Source organism: Daphnia magna, linkage group LG8, assembly GCF_020631705.1.
Source record: "Daphnia magna isolate NIES linkage group LG8, ASM2063170v1.1, whole genome shotgun sequence".
NCBI classification, from domain to species: domain Eukaryota; kingdom Metazoa; phylum Arthropoda; class Branchiopoda; order Diplostraca; family Daphniidae; genus Daphnia; species Daphnia magna.
Window position 1 is genome coordinate 1,756,675 of NC_059189.1, and position 22,618 is coordinate 1,779,292.

Consider the following 22,618-nt stretch of genomic DNA (forward strand, 5'->3'; position numbering starts at 1 on the left):
CCACTTTTTCATTTTTGGCCAAATTTCAAATTTTGCTTAAAATACATGAATTCGATTCAGAATTGAATGAAAATCACGAAAATCAGGTTTATTTTTCTATTGGTCTTATAGTTTTTTATTTAAACGTTAAAAACCCTAAATTAAGTTGTTGCGCTAACAGCACTGTTTTCGTTAATTTTTGAAACGGCTGGTATAATGAGAAAACCAATGATTAATTCGAAATCATGGGGTCCTACTAGTATGTAGTATGCTGGCTGGATGCAGCTAGTCTGCGCAAGGCTATTTCAATAGTTCGTCTGCTCACGAACTGTCGCGCATGCGTGAATGAAAATGCCACGAGGAATTACAGTTTTATGCTTTAATAACCCTCCACTTATCCATCTATTGGTATTCTTCATGGTTTAACCAACGAGCATCATCAATCAATCCCCCTGAAAAGTGAAGAATAGCTCTGGGTTTAGGAATAAAGATTGGGTGCCACTGCAAAACGCCACCTGACAGTTCCAAGCACAGATTCATTGGGCAAAGCAAACGAAAGAGTCCATTCTTAAAACCGTCATGTGACGCTTCTCTTTGCAGCACCTTTTCCGCTTACCAAAGACGCCAGAGCTGTTCTTCACTTTTAGAAGCCTACGTACCCTTTCCTACAGTCATACTTTATGGTGCCACTCTGAATAGATCTTAACAATTTGCGAACATATACCATATTGTCTGATTGTTCAATTTCAGGAAATGGTATGACGCCTCGAATGGCCTTCGGCTTGTTTTTGGGCGACATCCGAAAGTCCCCAAAAGAATTAGATTAGCAATTGCGCGAAAAGGGGTAGTTTTACAAGGAAGAGCAACAACAACCCAACTAGCTACACATTAACAACGTTTAATTTGTTCGACTATTCCTTAAGTATGTATATTTAAGTTTACAGTCGTAAACGGTAACGATAACACCAATCATCAACAACAATCATCAAGCTATAACTTTAAGTTTAGCAATACCTTGCTTGAAAAGCTCCCATCAGAAAAGTGTGATGCACCGACAGCTTTAAACTGTTTGGCTGCGTATCCAAACATTCTGTATTTCTTTCTTATGGTGACAAATACTTGCAATCATTTGAACTGAACAACTGTAGACAAAATGGGTTTACATGTTTCAATATCTTTTTGGTAATAGACATTTCTGTACAATTAGCACACATGGCAGCACAACAAAACAATGTTAATAATTATAAATTGTCGCTTATTTGATTACTCAAGAGTAAGGTAATGTTTGCATATTTTTGTTATGAGTGCAGCTTTTTATATACAAGAACAGCCAATCGAAATCCGACGAAAGCTTATGAAAGGTCAAGCTACATAGAACTTAGAAATGATTTCCCTTGACATGACAAATGAAAGTAAAACGAATAATGTACAACGTTATAACCTGCTTATGTAAATTGGAACAATTCTTCGTTGTTCCATGCGTTTGCCGCTTCTGTCTAGGAAATTGCGTACCATTTTCTTTACAGGTACGGCTTGCCAGTGAACCATAGAAACAGGGTAATTAATTATTTTGGCTAAGCTCCTTCCGCAGCTTTAAGAGTTTTGGGTAGACGATGAGGCACTAATCCACCAGGGCAGTTCAAATAAAGACTTGGAAAAGTAAGAAATAGTCTTTGCCAGTCGCGAGATCACTTCTATGTCGAAATTGTGAAAGTTGTGAAAAAGATAAACGGCTGCTGGGGTTCAAAAGTTCTAGGTATCAGGACTGCGGGGGGTGAAGTTTCTCGAAAGAAATACGCGGGTTAAGGCTGAAATTCTGCATATCACAAGCGCGCCAGATCGCCGATTTCAATGACACTGTGTGGTTGAATTTTTGTCCTTCTACATCCAGGGTCCTCCAGCACAACGTTCCAGAACGGTAGCGGCATCTTGGCGTCCCATAACTCGCAGAATATTGAGCAGATCCGTCACAGCACTTGATTCACGGTGACGGGCCTCCCACAAGTCGAGTATGTGTTCGGTCGGACTAGTTTTGGTGGCGAAGTAGTTAATGTACCTGTTGTTTAAATCGAACATACAAATCTTTAGAAACACGACCGCAGGCCGACGGTGCAACGCAAATTACCTGTCAACACTCAATCTCTGTGCCAATAATCGCCAATCGTTACACCGCGCATTTGGTGGATCAAGAAGTTGGCAAAGTTGGCGTCGAACGGATGGTTGGAGGCGGAAGACGGGCGCTTTGGGATCCAACGTTGTCAAGTGGCTGGCTGCTGAAGACGATGCAGCACTGCCATTACTACTGACAGTCAGGGAGCGCAAAGCTCGTGGCAGTCCGGGACTCGACGGCACTTTACCGACGCACATTTTCAAATCAGCAAGGGCGATACGAATTGACTGACGATGAGGAGATCCTGGCTGGTGTGCAGCTATCCGACAGCTCAGACTATTGACCTGGCGGTTTTCCCGTTCCAATGTGAAGGCGCAATGAAGATCAAACCTTCGGCCACTCCAGACTTGTGAGAATGGAACTTCCTGATGAATTTCACGTTGCACCAGTCTCCATCCGGTGCTCAGTTCATCTAGACCAAGGCACAGTGGGAATCCACCGTCCTGAAAGTAAAAGGATTTTGCTTTGTCCACCAGTCGGCCCCCCATTCGCCGTTCCAGCGAAATGACCGCATCTAGGGCGGCGATCGTATCGTCCAGCACGTAGCAGCGAAGGCCGTACTCAAGTGAGTGTTGGTTGGCAGCAAGAGGAGAGAAAACTGCTAAACGTAGGGTCTTTGTGGCTGGATTATTTCCGCCACTAGGACAAGCAGATTCTCCAATTAATGCGTAATGGCCTAGCTGGTCCACAGCCAGATGGCATTGATGCGCATCCACTTGACTAAACACGGGAGTGTTTATTGTTTCCTCGCCAAGCGTCACAAGTTTCTAATTCAATTCAATAAGTTCCAGTTTAGGTTTGAAATGTCTGCTGAAATAAAACAATACAATAATAGTGCCACTAGGAGGACGGCTTCTTACCTGCCAGTTGGGTGGATCTTCAGGGGCAGAGTCGCTGAAGAAAACGGACAAACTCCATTGGCCCTGTTTCAAGGCAGCGCAATGCTGAAAACTCAAGATTGCTGGTTTCTTGAAAACCACATCAGAGGGTCCACACAGCATAATGGGACTCAGTAACGTTTGGCATTCTGTAAATGAGCAAACCATAAATATGAACAACTAACGATGATGTTTTACAAGAGTAAATGGAAATGGCTTTCTACCTGAGATTTGTGGGCGATAGCGATCCTCACGAAGAATAGCAAGATAATGCTCCTGCACTTGACCGTTCTTAAGCGCTCCTTCAGGGATCATCAAAGCGACTCCAGCGTCAGGTAACACTAGTCGAGATCCGGCAGAAGTCACAGTAGCCATAGTAACGCATCCGACTTCATTGGCAGGTAGTATCGTGCTACTGCCGGGCAACGGTCGAATGGACGAAGGCGATGGAAGCGTGTCTACATCATAAGCAGAACCTGAAGTTGCTAGACGAAACCAATGAAAAGGATTTTCAAAAATCAAATAAAAAGTTAAGTTAACTCAAGAAAAACGAAGCGCTACAAAAAACAATGAGAAATTCAAATGAATTTTACATGATGACGACAGAGTAGAGCTGAGACTTTGTTCCGAATCCGAATGTGGCGTCTTTTCCACGCTAGTATTGTTGCTTGAGGGCCGTGGACTGCTGGCCAGTGACATCAAGCTTATGGGCGGTTCGCCATCGGGCGTTGACATCAAGTTTAATCCGGAAGGAAAAGGAGGCGGCGATGGACTCACCAAGTGCGGAACGTCGTAATGATGTTCGCTTATCTAGGGGGAAAAATCAAATAGATGTTCTAGATCTACAGAACTTTCAATTAAAAATTAAAAATTAAAAACTAAAAAACTAAAAAACTAAAAAACTAAAAAACTAAAAACTAAAAACTAAATACTTACGGGAGTTAAAGCTCCACTTTTGCTGGCAGAACCACAGCCGGAAGTTGTGGGTTCAGAATATGTATACTCGCAATACGCTGGAGCAGGGGGACTTTGGTTGACTCCGCCAATTCCTGCGTTCTGGGTTAAATCCGGCTGGATACCAAGGCATTTCTTTTCTTGATCCGTGTAATAGCCTGTAGCGTATTCTGTGCGGAGGGAGAAAAATTGAAACACAGAAAAAACATTTAGAAAACCGCAATTGTAAAAAGAAAGTTGAAAAACAATTGAATCAAATCACACAAAATCGCTGTTTAGCTCGATTTACTTGCACTGACGCACATCGTTTGGGACAAAACTCAAATGAATTATAGGAAAAGAAGAAGCTTGTTATCGATGTTTTTCTTCCTCCCCTCTCGCAAAGTGTGTTTGCTTAAGTCTCGGAGTGGTGAAAGACGGCGGGAGGGAAAAGATAACGCCAGTCAAAACGGAGAAGGCGGAGGGACGACAACGACGAGGCAAAGAGGATGTGGAAGAAAACATACGCCGACAGAAAGAAAAGGAGAATAAGAGCGCCCCCTCTTTCTTGGTATTTTACAACAGAATGCGCGTGTCTGATGGCCATTCTCAAGTTTCCGGTTTCAAACGTTTCCTAAATCTTTCCCCTCCTTCCCATTCGCCATGTCCGTCATTTTTCCAGTGGTTAAGTCAATCGAATACGAAAACACAAATCAGACTGTGCGAGAACACGTGAAAAATAAAAATAAATGAACAGGTGGGCGACCGGCGACCCCTTGAACGTAAAACAAACAACGAATGCGTTGAGAACTCGTTGTTTGGGGAAATGCAAAAAGAAAAATACAAAGACAATGAAAAGTGTGTGGAAAAAAGACGACCACCGTCATCACAAAATAAATTAGGGAAAGTTTGAAGAGTTTGGACAAATAAAAAATGCCTTTTCACAACGTGCGGCCTCAGTGTTTGCTACGTGCATACACGTTAACCAGTTGATTGCCCATTTTCTTCCTTCTCCCTTACTCCGCCCTTGTCTGACCATTTCTCGCCCAGCATCCACTTGATAAAACACGAAACGAAAAGAATAAATAAATATTAACATCTATACATATAGACCGCAGTGGTGTGGCAGTGATTTATGAACTGAATTTCATTTTCCTAACCGCTGCCCTCTGGAACTTGCTTGGTGGGACACACATACAACTTAAACAACCATACCGTTTTCCGAATGGAAAACGGGGGATTTTTTTTTTTCCTTCTTTCTTTTAGTATATATTTTTTCCCTTTCGCCTTCGAGCGTAAGTTAAGGCCCAATAGGAATACTAACGTAAGTTGGACTTGTTCCAATGTTGGGTTAGACGTACTATTAGACGGAAGCCAACAAATTGTCTAGATTGGCAGGGGAGACTGATAAAGCTTATCCACGGCATAGTTTACGCATCAAAATCAAAGACGACGAGGAGGGTAAGTCTGTTGAATAAACACAGACTGTGACAAACAAACAAAATATATATACTTTGGCATATGTCGCTAAAGTCTCGGGAAGTCGACGCGCCACTACGTTTGTTTATCTGTTGGTTTAGTCAAGCGAAGTGGCGCCCACTTCACTTTCTTCTTGTGGGAAAGGCTACTTTTGGCTTTGACCAACTGCCGTATCCACCTGTCCCCTCTATTTGTTTCCCTACTAGTCATTCAAGTGTGTTGACTACAATTACGGTCCATTTCCGGGTATCGACAGGATGACTTTCTACATCGCTAGGTGGCAGTATGCGATTGGTAAAAGGAAACGCAGTCAAAAGTTAAACATCTAACAAGTCCATTTTGTTTACGCGTCTGCCAATAATGTGAAGCAATGAGCAAACTGCAATTTTACCTGATGTTCCGACGGGGAACATGGGCGAATGTCCGCCATTCTTCCGGCGTAAAATCCGCAGCATAACGATACCGACGACGGCGAAGACGACGATGATAGCTACAGCCACCGATAATCCGATGTAGAGGGCAACATCCGTATCCAACGCCGCTTTCGTTGCTAAAAATAGAAAAAAAGCAAAGGAAAATCTGTGTTATTACGAAGAAATTCAAGAACTCGTATATAGTTTTTACGGATCATACACAATAGTTTCCTTTGCAACGGGCACACATTTACAAAATATGAAATACATTGTGAAACACGTACAATCCATTAAAATAAATTGGTTATCCAGTCGATTCATTGGGAATGGTCGACCGAGGCTTTATCAGACAAGCAAAACTTGAAAAAGTCACTAAGAATAACTGTCCTAGGGGCTTTTGGATTTTTTGTTCGGAAAACGAAAATGTAGATCGAACAGAATTACAAGACTCGTGCCACATCTGCTGATACATCGCACCGCAGTACCAACAGAACAAGAACGGACCGTCGCAAGTCGAACATGGTCATTTAACGTGCAATTCGAATCGGTAAGCTATGGTAAAATAGCATGACTGAAACGGTGATATATTAACAATCTCTCCCTCTAGGCCTGCAAAGTTCCTCAGTGAATCATTTTTAACGAATGTGTCTAGCATCTGCGAAGCTTTCATTGATGGAGGTAGCCAGGGATCAGCGCAACCTCTTGTACGCGCACGTTTTGATATTTTCGTAGATGATGATTATAACAGTTTATTATACATACGTATACACGTAAAATTAAATACAGTGGCGCTATAAGTATATTTTTAAACTCCCCGCACTAGAACTCCTGGAAATTCAAAATTCCGTCTAAAAGTTGAAGAGGAATTTGTTCGTTCTGCTGTCGAGTTCGAACCAAGAGAATTCTTCTTTTTCTTGATGGATGAGCCAAACTTTTTAAGTTAGAACTTTCAGTTTCCTACTTAGCTGATGTTTCTCTCGATCGGCGGCACTTACAAACAACGCAGTGATAAAATTCATAGACACCCTTTATTCACCCCCCCCCTTTCTGTCCTGATCGCACAACCAAAAAAAAAAACTGATTCTTCCGTTTCGACATGTCCCTCTGCAACTCTTATTTCGTTCCTTTGCTCGATGCTACCGTCTAGACCGTCACTTTGAGACTGACTTAATTGTGATGGATGGATTGGGGAAGGGGAGAAAAAAAAAACTCGAGAAAAAATAAAATAAAATAAATCTGAGCAGACTGGGTCACTAGACATTCGCCTCCTCTTCTACTCGCATCTCGACTCCGGAGAGTCTAACAGTAACACGCTGATTAACTCCCTCCTTGAGTGTGTTTGGTTTCAGGGGGTAAATAGAATGAAAATTGAAACAAAGAAATGCCTTAAAAAAAACAAGAAAAAGAAAAGACGGAGAAAGACATCTGTGGTGAATAGTGATCTTTAAATTTTGAGTTCGCAAACAAAGTGTCAATGTCCCTGCAATAAAATATCACATGATGGGGGGAAACGTCATTACCGTTTCATAGATGAGGAAAAAAACAAACCTAAAAGACACAATGTTTTTGCCAATGCGTTGGAACACAGTAGAGGAGGATAAAAAATGAAAACAGAAGTGTTTTTTCGTGTGCTCTGACAACAACATAAATTATTTTAACCAGATATGAAGTTATCGTGAATTCAGACTTGGAGGATTTGTTATGCTGTTGTCAAGGGACTGCATCGTTTACGGGCATAAGTGTTTGGGTCATGGCAGGGAAATGAACGTCGAGTTTACTGCGTATATCCGGGAAAAATGCCAAGAAAAAAAAAAAAAAAAAGAAAGAAAAAAAAAATCCGAGTGGAACGAAATGCAAATGATGTCAGGGAAGAAAAATTGCAAAGATAAAAAATGAAGTGATTCATCCGCATCGATCCAGTGCCAGTCAACCCATCATTTTCACTGTTGCGCACGAAACGATACTCGGATGTAAGCACCGCACAAGAGTCGGACTAGGATAGGAAAGCGACAACGAAGAGTTAGACAGGATTCATGGTAGAAGAGGGTGAGTTGTTGTAAATCTGAGCATCCGAACGACGACGATAAAAAGCCGACACGGTCCACTGATCTTGGACGAGGGTGGAGGAGGAAACTCTCAACATTCAGTCAACGTCGACTTTCTTGGCCTGTTATACATCAACCATTATCATCTCGACGAACACAAAAAAAAGAGAAAAAGAGGGTGGGATACGGGAAAAAGGGGAGGGAGACTTCGCATATTAGCAGAGTTGGATGATGATGGCGCAATCGGCCAGAAGAAAAAAAGAAGAGAGGGGAGGTTGGCTACTGTTCTGCCTCGACTTGATACACTTTTTCGACCAACTCCATGGATGACACCCATACACTAACTGGCTGACTGGAGGACAAAATATAAAAAAAAGGCCTAAGCAACCCCATCATCTACCATGAAACACCCCCCCCCCCCAGAGGGAGTTTGCTTTGCTTGATGCTCTTCCGTCCGAAGTGAATCATTAGTTACATGTCAAGTGCGCGCAACTCGACGCATCCAATTGAATTTCGTCTGCTGCTTCAAATAGATAGAACAGACCCAGAGAGAGTGTTTACGCAAGAGAAGCGCGGGATGAATGGATTGCGAGAGACTGCAAAGAGAATCGAAAAGAGAAAAGGGTGCGACTTGATTATAAAAAGAAGGGGGAAAAAAAAAAGGGCGAATGAAAACTGTAAACAAAAATTGCGAAGCTGCCATCAATAAAAGCAGTCAAGAATGGGCTGCGAAATAGAAAAAAGGCCTGGAAACATCCGGAAAAGAAGAACCAGAGTAGTTGTGTTTGCCATATATTCTGTTTACGAGCGTCATCGGCAAAGAAATAACTAATGTCAGATCTGTGAGAACGCGCGCTCTCTTTTATCTCGCCATCTTCGCACCAAGAGAATGAAAAAGAAAATTCTCGATCGCACAAAAGAAAAAGAACAAAATGATAAGAGGCACCAATGGTACACTTGCTGTACACGCAGAAGAACGCGAGTTTCTTAGACCGACAGTATTAGCGGAAGCTTAAGTACAACGATAGAGGGAAACGATGCCCAAGACGACGCCGACGCATTTGGATGGCTGCCAGATTCTTATATTAAACAACTTAGAGGAGACTCTCCAAATAACCCAACAAACAATGTCTACGAGATACAGTCGCCTTGTCCCATTGTCAATGACCGTTACGCCTCCATATATCCTTTTACGCACCCTACGGACACACAAACGCACATGCCCGCTCTGTCAGAATGTGTGAAGACAAGCGGGAACTCGTGGTCCAGTCAATATAAAATAATGGCGTCACTCAATTAGGGACTAACTTGAAACGATGCAGCAGTCATGTCTCGGTTTTCGTTCCGACTTCTTTTCATAATACAAACTTTTAAAATTAGAACGCGGGAAGAGTTAAAAGACAGCGTGAAACACCCGAAAGCATTTTGGCTTCCGGCGCCGGAATTTCTCTTTTCTACAAAAAGAAAAAGAGAGAAAAAAAAAAAGGAAGAGGCCGTGTGTGTTTCTTCTGTTTTTTTTTTTTTATTCCAATTGACAGCAGGCAAAGCATGTCTACCACTCCCACTGTCATCGCCTCTCTGCTCCTAGCTGAGCTCTATGACCTAACGAACGAAGAAAAAGCGCCTTCTTCATTCCCGCGTGACGCCGCAGGTCACAGCCATACGCTTCAGTTCGTTCACGAAGTATATGACAGCCCAAATGAGGTGCCTGAACAAGAGGAGGGAATGAAATGGGGTGGCATCAATCTCCAGTGACGCCGACGGTGAATGAAACAGCAAAGGATTCCCTTTTTTGTGCCATGGAAATGAAATGTCTTTCACCTTTCGTTCCGTACTCGAATCCGGGTTTGATAACATTCCATGTTCACCATGAAAGGTCACGCAGAGGATCAATGCTTAATCAACTGAGAAGAAGAACATCATCAACATTCAGATTGATCCAAAAAGTGGAGCCACACAATCAAGTGGGATGATTTCGCCCGCAATTCCGACACACCCTTCCCTAGCCGACTCCCTGTCTCTTTCAGCGACTTGGCATCCGTTCAAATATTCGCTCTTTCACGCGCTTCCAGTCTGATAACAACACAACACTTAATTTATTCCTACCAACCTTCTTTCATGTCAAAGAAAATCGGATTTAAAATCGAAAGGAGTGTCCAGGAATTCGATTCTTTTTTAGTGTGAAAACAACTCGTTTGATAATCTGCTAACTGAACGATTGCCTTTTGACACATTAATTGGTTGGGTTTAAAATTATTCCGCCAAATATTTGGAAAGTTCCGAATCAGGATAATAGTCTCTCGCGTTTGAACGAAAACTAAAACAATACGGCGAAAAACCAAAAACATTTAGAAAAAACGAAGGAAATTGTGACTAGAAAAAAAAAGGGATTACACGAACGAAACAAAGGGGAAAATTTCCAAACAATGACGGCCTCATTGGTTAGAACATCAAGAAGAAAAACGACGGGAACGAAGGAAAGGAAAGACAATCAAAAACTTGTCCATAAAATCCGTGTGTGGAAAAATGTGTTCCAAGAAAAGACTGCCGCTCTGTCCCAGTACGAATAGAGCTGCTACTATCACCGCAAACAAACAAGACATGAAAATCCGATTTAAAAACAAAAACTATGGGATAAATTTGGGTGGAACCCGCAGTCACTACTGAGATTTGTTTTGGCTTTCCAGCAATTTACAACTTTTATTTTGCGATTGCCGCGATGTTCAACTACGAGCATTCCTTTCAGCTTACGTGATCAGATCAGACGAGATAATCCTTAGAGCATTCCAGAATGTGTGGAATATAGATTTCTATTTTCGCATTCAGGAACTGATTTGACTTTAGTTTTTTTCAGTAGAAAAGAAAACAAAAAAAAAGACAAAAGATGATGTTTTGTATAAAAACACGCGCGTGTTGCTGATAGGTCGTCTCCGGGATGAATGCCGATTGTTATGTCGGAACACGTATGATAATAGATTGCTGGTGGCGGCGGTATTTATATGAAAGGAGAAATAAATGGAAGAAGATGATCAACGGCACGCCCAAGCTAAAAGTTTTGCTGACTGAGATTTTTATGGGTCTCTTGTGGTTGTTCTAATGGCTTGCGGACTGGCTCGGCAGAATGAAACTTGGGCTTCATTATCATCCTATTGTGATGAGATGAATGTGTGTAACACGGGTACACATCTACTGTTTGGATCCTGGACGGAAGCAGGAAATCAGGGTCCAAAAACCAACTACAAGACCTTCTGCATCATCATTTCCCAGGACGATGGTGTTTGCATTATTCAATAGGTACAACACAAGGAAGTGACTTGATGTTGTTCACGCTGGATCAATGTCGGATGGCTACATGACGACAACTCGACTGACATCTCATCGGCCGCTCTTCGCTCACATGTGTCTCATGATACAAACTCCCTTTTGTTGTTGTCCCTTATGCCGCCCGCCAACTTGTTCTCTTCCCAAAAGCAGTTTTGTCTATTGTGCGAGCACGTATGGATGCCGATAATCAATATCACTGAGAACGACCGACGGGGGCACTGCAGAATCCGTGTTAAATGTCCTGGCGTATACTACAAGAAACGTTAGCCGTTCGCACTCCAATTCTTGTGTCATCCCCAAAGAGGCGACAGGAAGAAAAAAAAAAAGAGTTATGGCCAGCAATAAACAATAAACGAGCCCATACCAATGTCCGGTAGCCTCAAAGGATCCATTTGAACAATTGTAATGCTACGGAAAGAAACTTGTCGAAAGTGTTTTTCCAAACTTGAAAGAGGGGCACAAAGATATTTCCCTTTCTCGTATAAAAAACCGAAAGCGAAACAATATTCCGCGTCAAAAAGTCGTAATTCAATAGCACAAAAGAACTTTTCTACACCTTCACATTGGTTATAGCTACGTAAAAAATAGGTTGCCGCAAATGGCGAGAAGAATTCAATGTATAGCATTATTCTTTTCCTAGTTCTTTTCACAGCGCGTCGGTAATATCGGGAACGGATAAATCTCAACGCTGCAGAGAAAGCGAACTAAAGAGTAGGTAAGGATAGATATCGACTTCGTCACCTTTTCGCGCATGACAAATCTCAGCGGCACAGAAATGTTTAAACAAATGAAGGCTTAAAATAAATAGTGAAAGACGAGACATTGTCCCTGGAATAATTGCTTTCTAAACACGAATTCAATAGTTCCAAAAAGAAAGGATGATAAACAGCCACTAACCTTCATCGGAGATATCCAGACCTTCGGCAAAAGCAAGTCCTCCAGCTGTAATAATCGAATAACGCAATTAAATTATAGCCGATGAAAAAAAAAAATTGTTTGATTTGTTTAAAGACGAACGGATGATGTAAAAGAGGGGTCCATGTCTGGGGATTAGAGTTAAGAAAAGGATTACGTACCACGACACATTCCACCGGTGCAATTTGCTGACATAAGGTCTCTGCCGACGCAATATTTGCCTCCGTTAGAAGGCGATGGACTGGTGCACGAACGCCGACGGTGATGTTTACAATCTGGCCCGCAGTTGGACCAGGTGGACCATGCATTCCATCGGCCATCCACGACTATAAAACAAACGAAAAAAAAAAAACAAGAAAAAAACAAGAAATGTTCATTATGAAATGAAATATCATTTTGGGGCATCATCAAACAAGCTAACAATAACCAAACACTAACAAGGATCTACGAACGTCACCAGACAAACAACTAAACTGGTGCCTATGGATCAACTTACCATCAGATCCACCAGAATGAATGGATTCGTCTTAATCCAGCAGCACAAGAAAAAATAACAAAGCAATCGATGACACAAATAATCGATCGCTTCTTATGAGGAAATGCGTTCCGACAAAGAGTTATCACAAAGACAAATGACGAAGAATAACAAAATAATTCATTTTGTTGTAATAATGAGATAACTGATAGCGCCGGATCTTGGATTTTCGAACCTCATTGTGGCTTCAGAGAAGTTAAGTTAATTGGTGTTGGTAGCAACCGATCAATCAATCGGCAGCGGTCAGAAAAACCCAACTACACATTTATTGGATGTGATAAGAATTTTCTTCTTCCTTTTATATTCATTCAACTGTTCCACAAACTACAAAGTTGCACCTACTACAGCAAATGAGGTGATTCAAGTCAATAATCGAATCACGGTGGCCGAGCTATTTGCATATGTATGAGCTAGTAAATCAAGTGGAGTGAAATTCAAACGCGAAACGGTTGAAGGGCATTAATGGCTACGTTTGTGGTAAAGTTCAGTTAAAAAATTTTTCTTACCTGGACAAATAGAAGTACAGTCGCCTTTTTGAACATTGGAGCCCTGACAAGTGCGGCCCCCGTTGAGTGGCGTTGGATTCGTGCACAATCGAGTCCGTTTTTGATTCCCACGACCGCAGGAGTTTGGCTGGCCAGTTGACGTACATTCAGACCACGAAGACCACGACGACCACCCTCCGTTAACTATTACGTTAGAGAAGATAAATAATTAGATGACTACCAAGATTGATTGGGCCAGCTAAACACAATTATCGGTTACATTCAATCAAAAAGCGTAATGGGGAAAAATGGCGGTATAGCCAACACACAACGCACAATTATAGCTTATCTGCCGCTTGGCAGTGCTCCTAGAAATACTGCCCCTCTTTTTACAATATTATGTATTGATTTCAAACGAAAGTAGGTAGCGACTCGGGGCGGATGGCAAAGTTCCCGATCAAAGAGCACAAAGTGAAAGAAAAATTGAAAAAGAAATGAAGAAAGGGCCGACCTTTTTGTGTGATCCTAACAACAATAAACGTTTTAAAAAGATGGATGTATACAAATCCACTAGATTTTTTAAAGTTTCTTGACAGTACAAATTAAAAATGAAGTTCACGTAAAATAAAAATAGAACGATATGAGTTAAATTACGTAGATAATCAATAAGATCGTACGTCGAATCACAAAGAGAAAATACATAAACTTAACAGTCGAGCAAGCCACGAAGAAGCTTTTTTTTTTATTATTATTTTGTTGTAAATATCGAGGAACTGCATCTGACAGATCCAAACGCTATCGGACTCGCACCCAAAAAACCTATTCTCAGGTTTTTTTAAATAAAAAAAAAGAGAAAAGTGCGACAACATGTGATGGACTTCCTTGAAAGGACCCGGAATCGTTTGCCGGCGCATGGAAACGTTAACCAATCGGATTCCAGAACCCTGTGACGTTGAATCAGTCGCCAACGCCAAAAGAATTTGATTCCCATTTGACGAGTAAAGATAGAAGAAAAGGGCTAGAACGAGATATAACTACCCCATAAGGCGAGCTTTACTAAACGTTAAAAAGTTTTCGTATGTATTGGACAACCGCCAAAATAATAAACGAAAAATAAAAAAGGGGCAAAAGTTTCTTTTGATGTCATAGAAACGATTCCCGTCCGCACCTTTGAAGAACTTTTCGAGTTCAATGAAACGTGAAAGCCAGATAGCATTTTCAAACAAGTCACAGGCTATGTTGAGCATGATAATGTCACGGCAACTCTAACCGAACGATAACTGACTGCCGTTTGCACTGCACCATTCCCTTTGCCAAACATGGTCCGAAACACGAATCCATTTAGCTGTTTGAATTAAATTTTTGAATCGCAAGATCAACGTGATCAACATTTGAAGATCCTTGACCAGACAATGGCCCAATAGCTGCGATAAGTGCGGACTTGTTTCAAAACGCTAGCAGAGTATGCATTTTTCTTAGAACCCTTCAGATCCAACCATTTCTTCGCTGTCTGACCCACGGTCCCGTGAAATATGGGAAACGGAACTCTAGCTAGTGCCCGGAGCATTCTAAATGGTAATATCCCGTCCTGTTATCTTAAACAATATGACGTAGTGATGGAGACCAAACCCAAAAAGAAGAATAATCGTCAGATCTTGCAGACTCACGTATCGAGTGACTCCATACATCGTCTGTAATGAAACAGAATAAAATACGACTCCATTTTTCTTTTAAAAAAGGGAAATGTTTCCTTCGTTCAAGAGTTCCTCGCTCGTGTTGGAAAGGAGTTGGAACAATTTCATTTCCATACGTCGAGACCAGACCGCCAGGAAGGAGGAGGAGAAGGAAAAAACACGGTCTACGATAGTTTCGGTCACGGAAGATGACTCAGAACGCCCTTTTTTTCTCTCTCTCTCTTTTTCTTTACCTCTCCATCAGGAATATGTTAGTTTCTTTTGCTGATTCGATTCGGTTAACTTGACTGCGTCCGATTACTGTCGGCAAGAAAGAGGAAGAATAGCAAGTAGACACAGCCTAAAGCCTATCGTTTTCCTGCGAATTTCTACATCTCATATTAAAGGTAGAAAACAAACTTCGATTATCATTCGATGCCCCACCAACTCTTTGCGGTTTCTGATGCCAAAACGGGATCGTTCGGTTTGCTCCTTAATTGAGTTCGTTAATCACGCAACTTGCCCTTCAATTTCAAGGTTAAAACTGCGTTTCTTCCCTAATCAGATCGCATTTCTATTTGGATGCAGAGGTTTTCAATTAAAATTCAAACATCGTCTTTGTTCTCGTACACAAATGGGACGACGAAAAAGCTTTTAGAAAAAGGGTACAAGGAACGGAGCGAATTCGCGCGATAAGACCGAGATTGGTCGAAGACCAACAAAGTAAAACAAGACGAAAAACGACGAAATACTAAAGAGACGCGCGACTTGGAATACAAATCAAGTGACAAACATGATTTAAAGAAAAACGTGAAAATAAAAGCACCGGGTCACGCCTTTCTCTCTCGCCATGTCCACAGTTCAAACCCATAGACACTGTGAGAGGAAGAGAAAGGGCCAAAGAGGAAAGAGGAGTTAAAATTGTGTTGGAAGGCGCGAGAAGCGAAGCAAACAAATAATAAAAAGGGAAAAGGTAGAAAGGCACACATTGAAACAGCAGCAGCAAGCGAACGAGAGAGCCCAATCTTTTCGGGCTGTCTCATCACCTGTCCCTTTATAGACAAAAGCCCCCACAACTGATAAAAAAAGAAGAAGGAAAAATCCAAACATAGGAAAACACAGTCAAAAGAACCTTCTATGCATTTAGAGAAATCCCATCAGAACGGAGACGGGTATCCTTTTGGTAAAATAAAAAGAAACTCGTCGTCGTCCCTTTACTTTTGTTTAAATCACCAACTTATCATGAGACTCAATCACCAAAATAATTCCTGCGCTCGTTCCTGTTCCTTTTCTTCTTCTTTTCTTTACACTGAGCTGCGGGGGTCTGCGGTCACCCGGCATCAACTGATTGATATCTTCCATTAAGAGCAACTTTTCTTTTCTTTTAAAATAAGTTTTCGCCTTACAAGTTACAAGCAACAGGAAAATAAATGGAAAAAATGTTTTGTTTTCCTATTCGACGCTCCAATAGGCAACATCAGGAACAACCACAGCAGCAACGAAAAAAAAAACAATGGGAAAAGCAACAAGATACTTGTTAACCTGGCAAAAAATGCGAACCCCCAATCTCCACCAATTAAAGCAAAAACGACCCATTGCATTTTCATTCCTTTCGCCCTCCGTGAATATCATGAACTTTCAGTGCTAGCGGGTCGTGTATGGCGAGGGCTGCCGCACACGCACAACATCATCAAGAGAAAGAGATGATTACGTGATCTTCTAAATCGATTCTTCCCACGTAGGCGGGAGAGAAAGGGGAGGAATTCTTTGCCTTTGGATTTTAACCTTTTGCTAGGAGAAGATGAAACTTGAAACGCGCATTCCATCGACATCGAGAAATTCAAAAATGAAAATTCGTGAGGGCCACAAAAACTCTCCGCCCACAACCACTTGAACTGTCTTTTTTTTTCCTTTAAAAAATGAGTAGGTAGCAGCCAGTTTTATTTTATGTGTTCGCCATTTAAGAGAGAGGTTAAAAATGGAGATCCAACTGTTATGATGGCCAATGATGAGACCCCCCACCGAAACCCAGACAGTTAAGGTCACGTGACGAATGACCGTTTTGCCATCTTATATTCTCTTGTTCCATTTCTAATTTGAAAAGGAATAAAAGTAGGAACTCCTTCATAAACTTTACATTTAAATGCTTCAAGGTATTTATACAAAAAAAAAAAAAAAAAAAAAAAAAACTCGTTTGTTTTCATTTTGCCATCCAATTGAGTGCCAAAGGACTCGCTGGAATCCTTCATCAAGTGAGTGCCATCTCATTTGGATACCAAATCCACATTTTTTCTGCATTCCCGTTTTGTTCTGTTGTTGCTTTACCTTTGTTGCTCTTGCTATCTAAGCGTATCAAAATTATGGATATTTATTCCAGTTCTATTAAAATATATTTCCTATTTGAATTCAAGTCAGGCCTTATTATCTTCTATGTCTGTGCACGAAAGGAGAAAATAAATGAAGTGGAGGTGATGGATGATTTCCCACCGTTATGTTTTTCATCACATCTACGAGACAATATTTTTGTGCCTTAGCTGTTGGCGAAAATTTGAAATAAGGAAAAAATGAAACGGAAAGAAACAAAAAAAAACTAAACAAAACGTAAGGCGGTGAATAACATTCCCTATCCAAATAGGGTGGGAATGCGATTGCCCGTCATGCAAATGAGCTTTGACAAACTGGCCAAAAAAGAAAACGAAATTCCTCACATAGAACGGGAAAATATAAAAGAAAGAAGTACAAAAGGTACATTGAACCGTTTACGTCCGGAATTGGATTGCGTGATGGAACGGGCTTGACTTTAATTTCACGCATACTCTAATCGATGTTTTTAAAACAGCAAGTGAAGCGCATTCGTATACAGTCGACATGGTCCGCGCAAGTCAAACTATTTCGGAATCGTCGAGTATTTGCAGTGTCTTATTATTTCTCTGAACATTTTCTAGATAACTAAGACAATAGAAAAAGAAAACGAGTTCGGTACGTACCCAAAACGGTGAGAATGGCCGTGTCGCTGATGCGTTTGCCGGCAACATTTTCTGACACGCAGGTATAATTGCCCATATCAGCCAGACGAGCCTGGACGACAAGCAAGTGTCCCTCGCTGCTGACGATCAAGTTGCTGCCTTCCCTTTTGGGCTCGACCGGCACGCCATTTTTCTGCCAGGTCACGTCCGGTGGTGGGATTCCCTCAGGTGCCAGGCAGCGCAATTCCACTTGGCGTTCAAGTTCGACACTCCGCGAGTAAGGATTCTCCGTAAAATGTTTACGGATAACTGAAATTGATAAGAACAGGGAAATTGATTTTTGAAAAACTGTCATATTTAATTGCAATTTAAAACAAAGGAAAATAGGTAGACGGGCAGGGTGGCGCCACAATAGTCGTAATAATTTTAGGTTTATTCGTGCGGCGGACTTTTTCTTTTTCTTTTATATTACATCAACGTAACCAAACAAATTTGCGGTTTTAAAAATTTCTACAAGAAATGACCATGGACGACCAACCAAGACGATGACGAACCGCCCGATTGGAACAGTTTGCATTGGCAGCGTCTAGATTTTTTGCATTGATTCATCGAGATATTGCCGTCCTTGTTTGCGGTTAGCCTCTACTCAATCAACAACTTGAAACTAGATTCACCAACCGGACCTGACTGAACCACAAATTACATCGACCGAATGCAATATTTAACGGTGGAACTTTACCCAATTTTTGGCAACGAATGCGGAATCGATTCCCCAATCCGATCTCTTTTTTTGCCCCAAAGACTTTCAAGGGTGTGGTGGTGGTGCAAGAGAGGCCACTTTATTCTGATTTCGAAATAAGCCAAGAGAAGAGAGGGAATAAAACAGAAACCATCGATCGCATTTCTTGGCGTCTTAAAGTCTTTTCTCGGAGTAAAATGAATCTTGTGGCAGCGTCGAATGGCCAAAGAAAGAACAGAGACTATTTTTATGGATTTAGAGCCGACAAGAGAAAATCCCAGCCGTGGCGTTATTCACCCCAGTCTGCTCTGGTAGCTGCATTTATTTACTGCGCTCTCGTATAACAACGCTATAGGCTGAGCTGTGCTACAATAGCCACCAAAGAAAAACACCAAACAAAAGCAAAAGCAACGAATGGGCGTGAGACATCCGTCCTTTGATTATACATCAGCCAAAGCCTCGTAAAGTTTTGAAAGAAAAACTTGCTACCAAAAAGAAGAAAAGGCGCATTTACATGTGTAGACCGAAATTCGTTTCTCCACCTCATCTGCTGACCGACGGCTGTTGCTCTTTTGTTTCCCTCCTTAAAACTCTACCCGCTGCGATTGCTATGATTTGGTAAGCTCAGACTTCATTTGCATCGGCAATGGTTTCTAACGACAGTTGCAAGGCTGCCTTCCTCTCTCTCCTACCCCTCAAGCCAAAGACAATGGGAATTATTCAAAATTCCGGGCTGGACGCGTTTGAGTTGTAAACATTGCTTTGTTTCTTTGCATTGGGAAACCACAAACGAAAACCCAATAATAATAGGGCATATACGAGAAGCTGTTTCTGTAGTGTGTCGAAGCTCATGACAACCAACGAGAAAAAGACGAAATTTGTTGTTCATGTAAAAAAACGTCCATGAAGAGAAGGTGGACCAAACTTGGTTATTGCAATCGTCCTAATGCTGTTTACGATGTTATGCGTATGTTGTACTTATATAGATGTTAAGATTTCTCTCGTGGCGCCAAACATGTCTCGTCCTTGTCGTAAAACAGTAAGCACGCTCATTTTTACTCTGTTTGTATTGTAGTCGCCCAAAATATTACTTCGCGTTAGACTTGCGAGAGGTTTTCGAGTCTATAAAAAGATCTTGCCAATTCAAAACAAAAATAAATAAAAAAATAAAAAAAAAATTTCCAAATTTTGCCTCGGCCATTTTTTTTTTTTGTTCCTTTTTGGGATTTACAAAACATGACGAGAACCAATCTCGCACAAGGCGGACAAACTCTTGACTGTATAGCTAGTTTGGACGGTTATGGACCAATAAAAAGTAAATATAAATTAGATTGTATGACGCCATCAACCAGCAGTTGCGTTCGTCGTTCAAGGATGATATTACCGCAAAATAAAACGACGATTACGAGGAATAAACTCTCTTCCATTCGATGGCTTTTGCTTCCTTTCCTTTGTTTTATTGGCTCTCTTTATGCAGCGAATATGGTGAAACGAGTCGAGTTCGAATAGCTCGGCCATCATTGACTACGAATGTGAAACCCATAGTGCCTTCAACGTGTAGGCTGCTCAACACACAACAACAGGGCCGGCAGCGCTATTGCGACTTGACGGGAGTTGAAATTGTTGGCGGATAATAATCTACGGTAATACAGACACGGGGCTTCACAGTGCTCAGTCATCGCAGACGAAGGATCATTACCTACCAGCACAACTACTATCATCATCATTTTGCCCAGGCCAGAGACGAAGGAAACAAAACAACGGCGCCAACATGCAGCAGCACATTGAGGGCGGCAGAGAATAAGTGCAAGGGAAAACACGTAACGAGTGTGAGAACGACAGGCATTTCTCTTTTTAGAATCTTGTGTGGTGTTAAAACCTCGTCTACTTTATTTTTACTGCGTCAAAATAATAAAACTTGCCTTTTTTTTCTTTTCCCTTTTTACCTGTTGAGGTATCACTATATTAGGTCACGTGGGTGGCGCAATAAGAAAAGGAAAACGGGTACCACATCACGAATATTCCAAGTTGCAAATTCCACTACCAAAGTACTCCAGAAGTCGAATTCCCCAAACGACAACAGGCTAACACGCTAACACGCTAAAGATCCAGCCGACAGTTAAAACCAGCAGCAGATGTACACCACCGTACAATAGGAAAACTACAAATCCCAGGCACAGAGAAATTAGCACGACATGTTAAACACAGATTTTCAACTTATCCGAAAATTTCGGACGGTTTCGGTAGAGAACGACGTGATGGATGTGTTTTGCTGACGCATACACACTGCAACTATGCTGGGTACGTTTGGTTTTCCCTGAATAGAAGAAGCTGAAGAGTAAGAATTTCGGGAGAAGCCAAGGGAAATGGCACACCGCACGGTTCTAGGGGCTTTAAAAAAAAAAACGTGAAAACACTTCTAAACATCCTAAATAATCCCTAAAAGTTACGTCGTCTGCCTGTTTCGTGCTCCGCATGCAAAGTGAATTAAAGTAAGGAGGCCTGATGGAAGGAGAACAAAATCATTGCACTTATTCGAAGTGTGTTGAGTTAGAATTCGAATAAACAAGACTATATTATCCCTCTATGACGAGCCTCTTTTGATGACAGGCAATTCAATTAAAGAAAATGGACCGCTAACGATGACAATTCCGCGAGATTGATTTGAAATCCCTTCCTCGTGGGACATATACATCCGAATAAATCAAAACGGTCTTCAAGCGGAGCCAACAACGACGTAAGGGAATAGGGACGGGTAGGGCCGATTTATGTTACGTGTCTCTTCTGTCAGCATGAACGCATCAATAGACTCGAAAAAAAAAAAAAAAGAGAAATGGTGTCACGGTGAAATAGTTGTAGACGTAAAAACGAAACAACTACGTGACAACAAATGGGTGGCTTCCCGAGGAAAAAACCACAAGATGTACCGTAAACCATAGAAGAAGAAAAAGGTTTGGTAGAGGAAAATTTACGCTTATATTCCCTCGCCATCCGAGTGGCAACCAAACGTACAAGTCCCAAAATGACGAGCGCAAGGATAATTAATATTCATCAAGGCGGAGTCGTGCGTCACTGCCGATAGCCATGTCGTGCGCATACCTGTTTTCAACACACACACACACATCACAAACGTGCGTGAACTAACCCCCCCAGCATTGCGGCCACAATTTTCGATGGCCGATGAAACAGCTGCGTGAAAAACAGACTTGTCCCTTTTTCAATGTCGAATAAGAAATACACCGGTTCGAAGCAAGAATCAACGAGCAATTTTCAATGGATAAATCGCCTAGAAATATTATTAAGAGCCTATCAAACTAGTGACCAAGAACTTCTTTTTGAAAAGAAACCTCTGGCATTGCGTGTACAAAAGTGTCCGTTTCAGCTGCCTCGCCCATTAAGCATCTGTCAACTTCGCCCGTCGATAAACGTGACGCTATTGAAACCTCCTCTTTTCTTCACGTTCCCCTTTTTCGGTCGATAACAAGCAAACACGGCCGGTAACTGAACCAGCCACGATAAAAAGTGAGCGTGAGGGAGTAGATGTCTCAGTCAACTTTCCAAATCGAATTTGAATAAATTACGATTCTAAAAATAAAATACACATAGATCCATATTTAGATTTTTTAAATTACAGACGCAGAACTTGAACATTATCAGCAATGGCGGTAGCAATTTTTTGCTTGAACTTCAAATACCACGAGTCGATAAGCAGAAAACAAATATCGTTCCTCGACTTACGGCTGAGAAGCAATTCCCCTTTTCACGAAGGTGACATTGGACAACTATTTCCCACTCAATTTTCTGTTTCCATTATCTTTTTTTTCTTTTTCGCTGCAATCCAATTTCTCTTAATTCAATGAAAACATAACGCAACCACCTGGTTATTGATAAAAACGGCAAACTTTACAAGCGGGAAATGAATCTCGATAGCATTTGAAATCAATTGAAATACATTCGATGTAAAAGATAATGGAAATGGCTTGGCCGAAAAAGGGAAACGTACTGTTCTTATCAATCGATTAGGGGCTTTAAATGAAAAGAAAGAAAGATTGGGTAAAGTGATTGAAATTCTTTTGCTATCGCC

The 22,618-nt window shown here is 41.5% G+C and overlaps 1 protein-coding gene and 1 long non-coding RNA gene across 6 annotated transcripts in view; one reads left to right on the forward strand and one right to left on the reverse strand.

Annotated features, from left to right (window-relative positions):
* Positions 1-481: 481 nt before the first annotated feature.
* LOC116929362 lies at positions 482-1,351 on the forward strand. The gene is made up of 2 exons (XR_004397825.2): positions 482-662; positions 730-1,351. It is a non-coding gene; the product is annotated as an uncharacterized LOC116929362 (long non-coding RNA).
* Positions 1,035-22,618, reverse strand: part of LOC116935047 (netrin receptor UNC5C) — a 57,269-nt gene continuing 35,685 nt past the window's right edge. For 4 of the 5 annotated variants that reach the window (XM_045177838.1, XM_045177839.1, XM_045177840.1 and 1 more), the window contains 11 exons: positions 17,817-18,104; positions 13,178-13,360; positions 12,298-12,462; positions 12,119-12,163; positions 5,831-5,989; positions 3,964-4,151; positions 3,621-3,837; positions 3,252-3,512; positions 3,010-3,176; positions 2,105-2,916; positions 1,035-2,035 (listed from right to left, as the gene is read on the reverse strand). In XM_045177838.1, coding sequence (XP_045033773.1) covers positions 1,861-2,035; positions 2,105-2,916; positions 3,010-3,176; positions 3,252-3,512; positions 3,621-3,837; positions 3,964-4,151; positions 5,831-5,989; positions 12,119-12,163; positions 12,298-12,462; positions 13,178-13,360; positions 17,817-18,104 — 2,660 coding nt within the window. In that variant the 3' untranslated portion in view covers positions 1,035-1,860. The remainder of the gene's footprint in view (positions 2,036-2,104; positions 2,917-3,009; positions 3,177-3,251; positions 3,513-3,620; positions 3,838-3,963; positions 4,152-5,830; positions 5,990-12,118; positions 12,164-12,297; positions 12,463-13,177; positions 13,361-17,816; positions 18,105-22,618) is intronic. The other variant, XM_045177841.1, reaches the window with a different exon arrangement.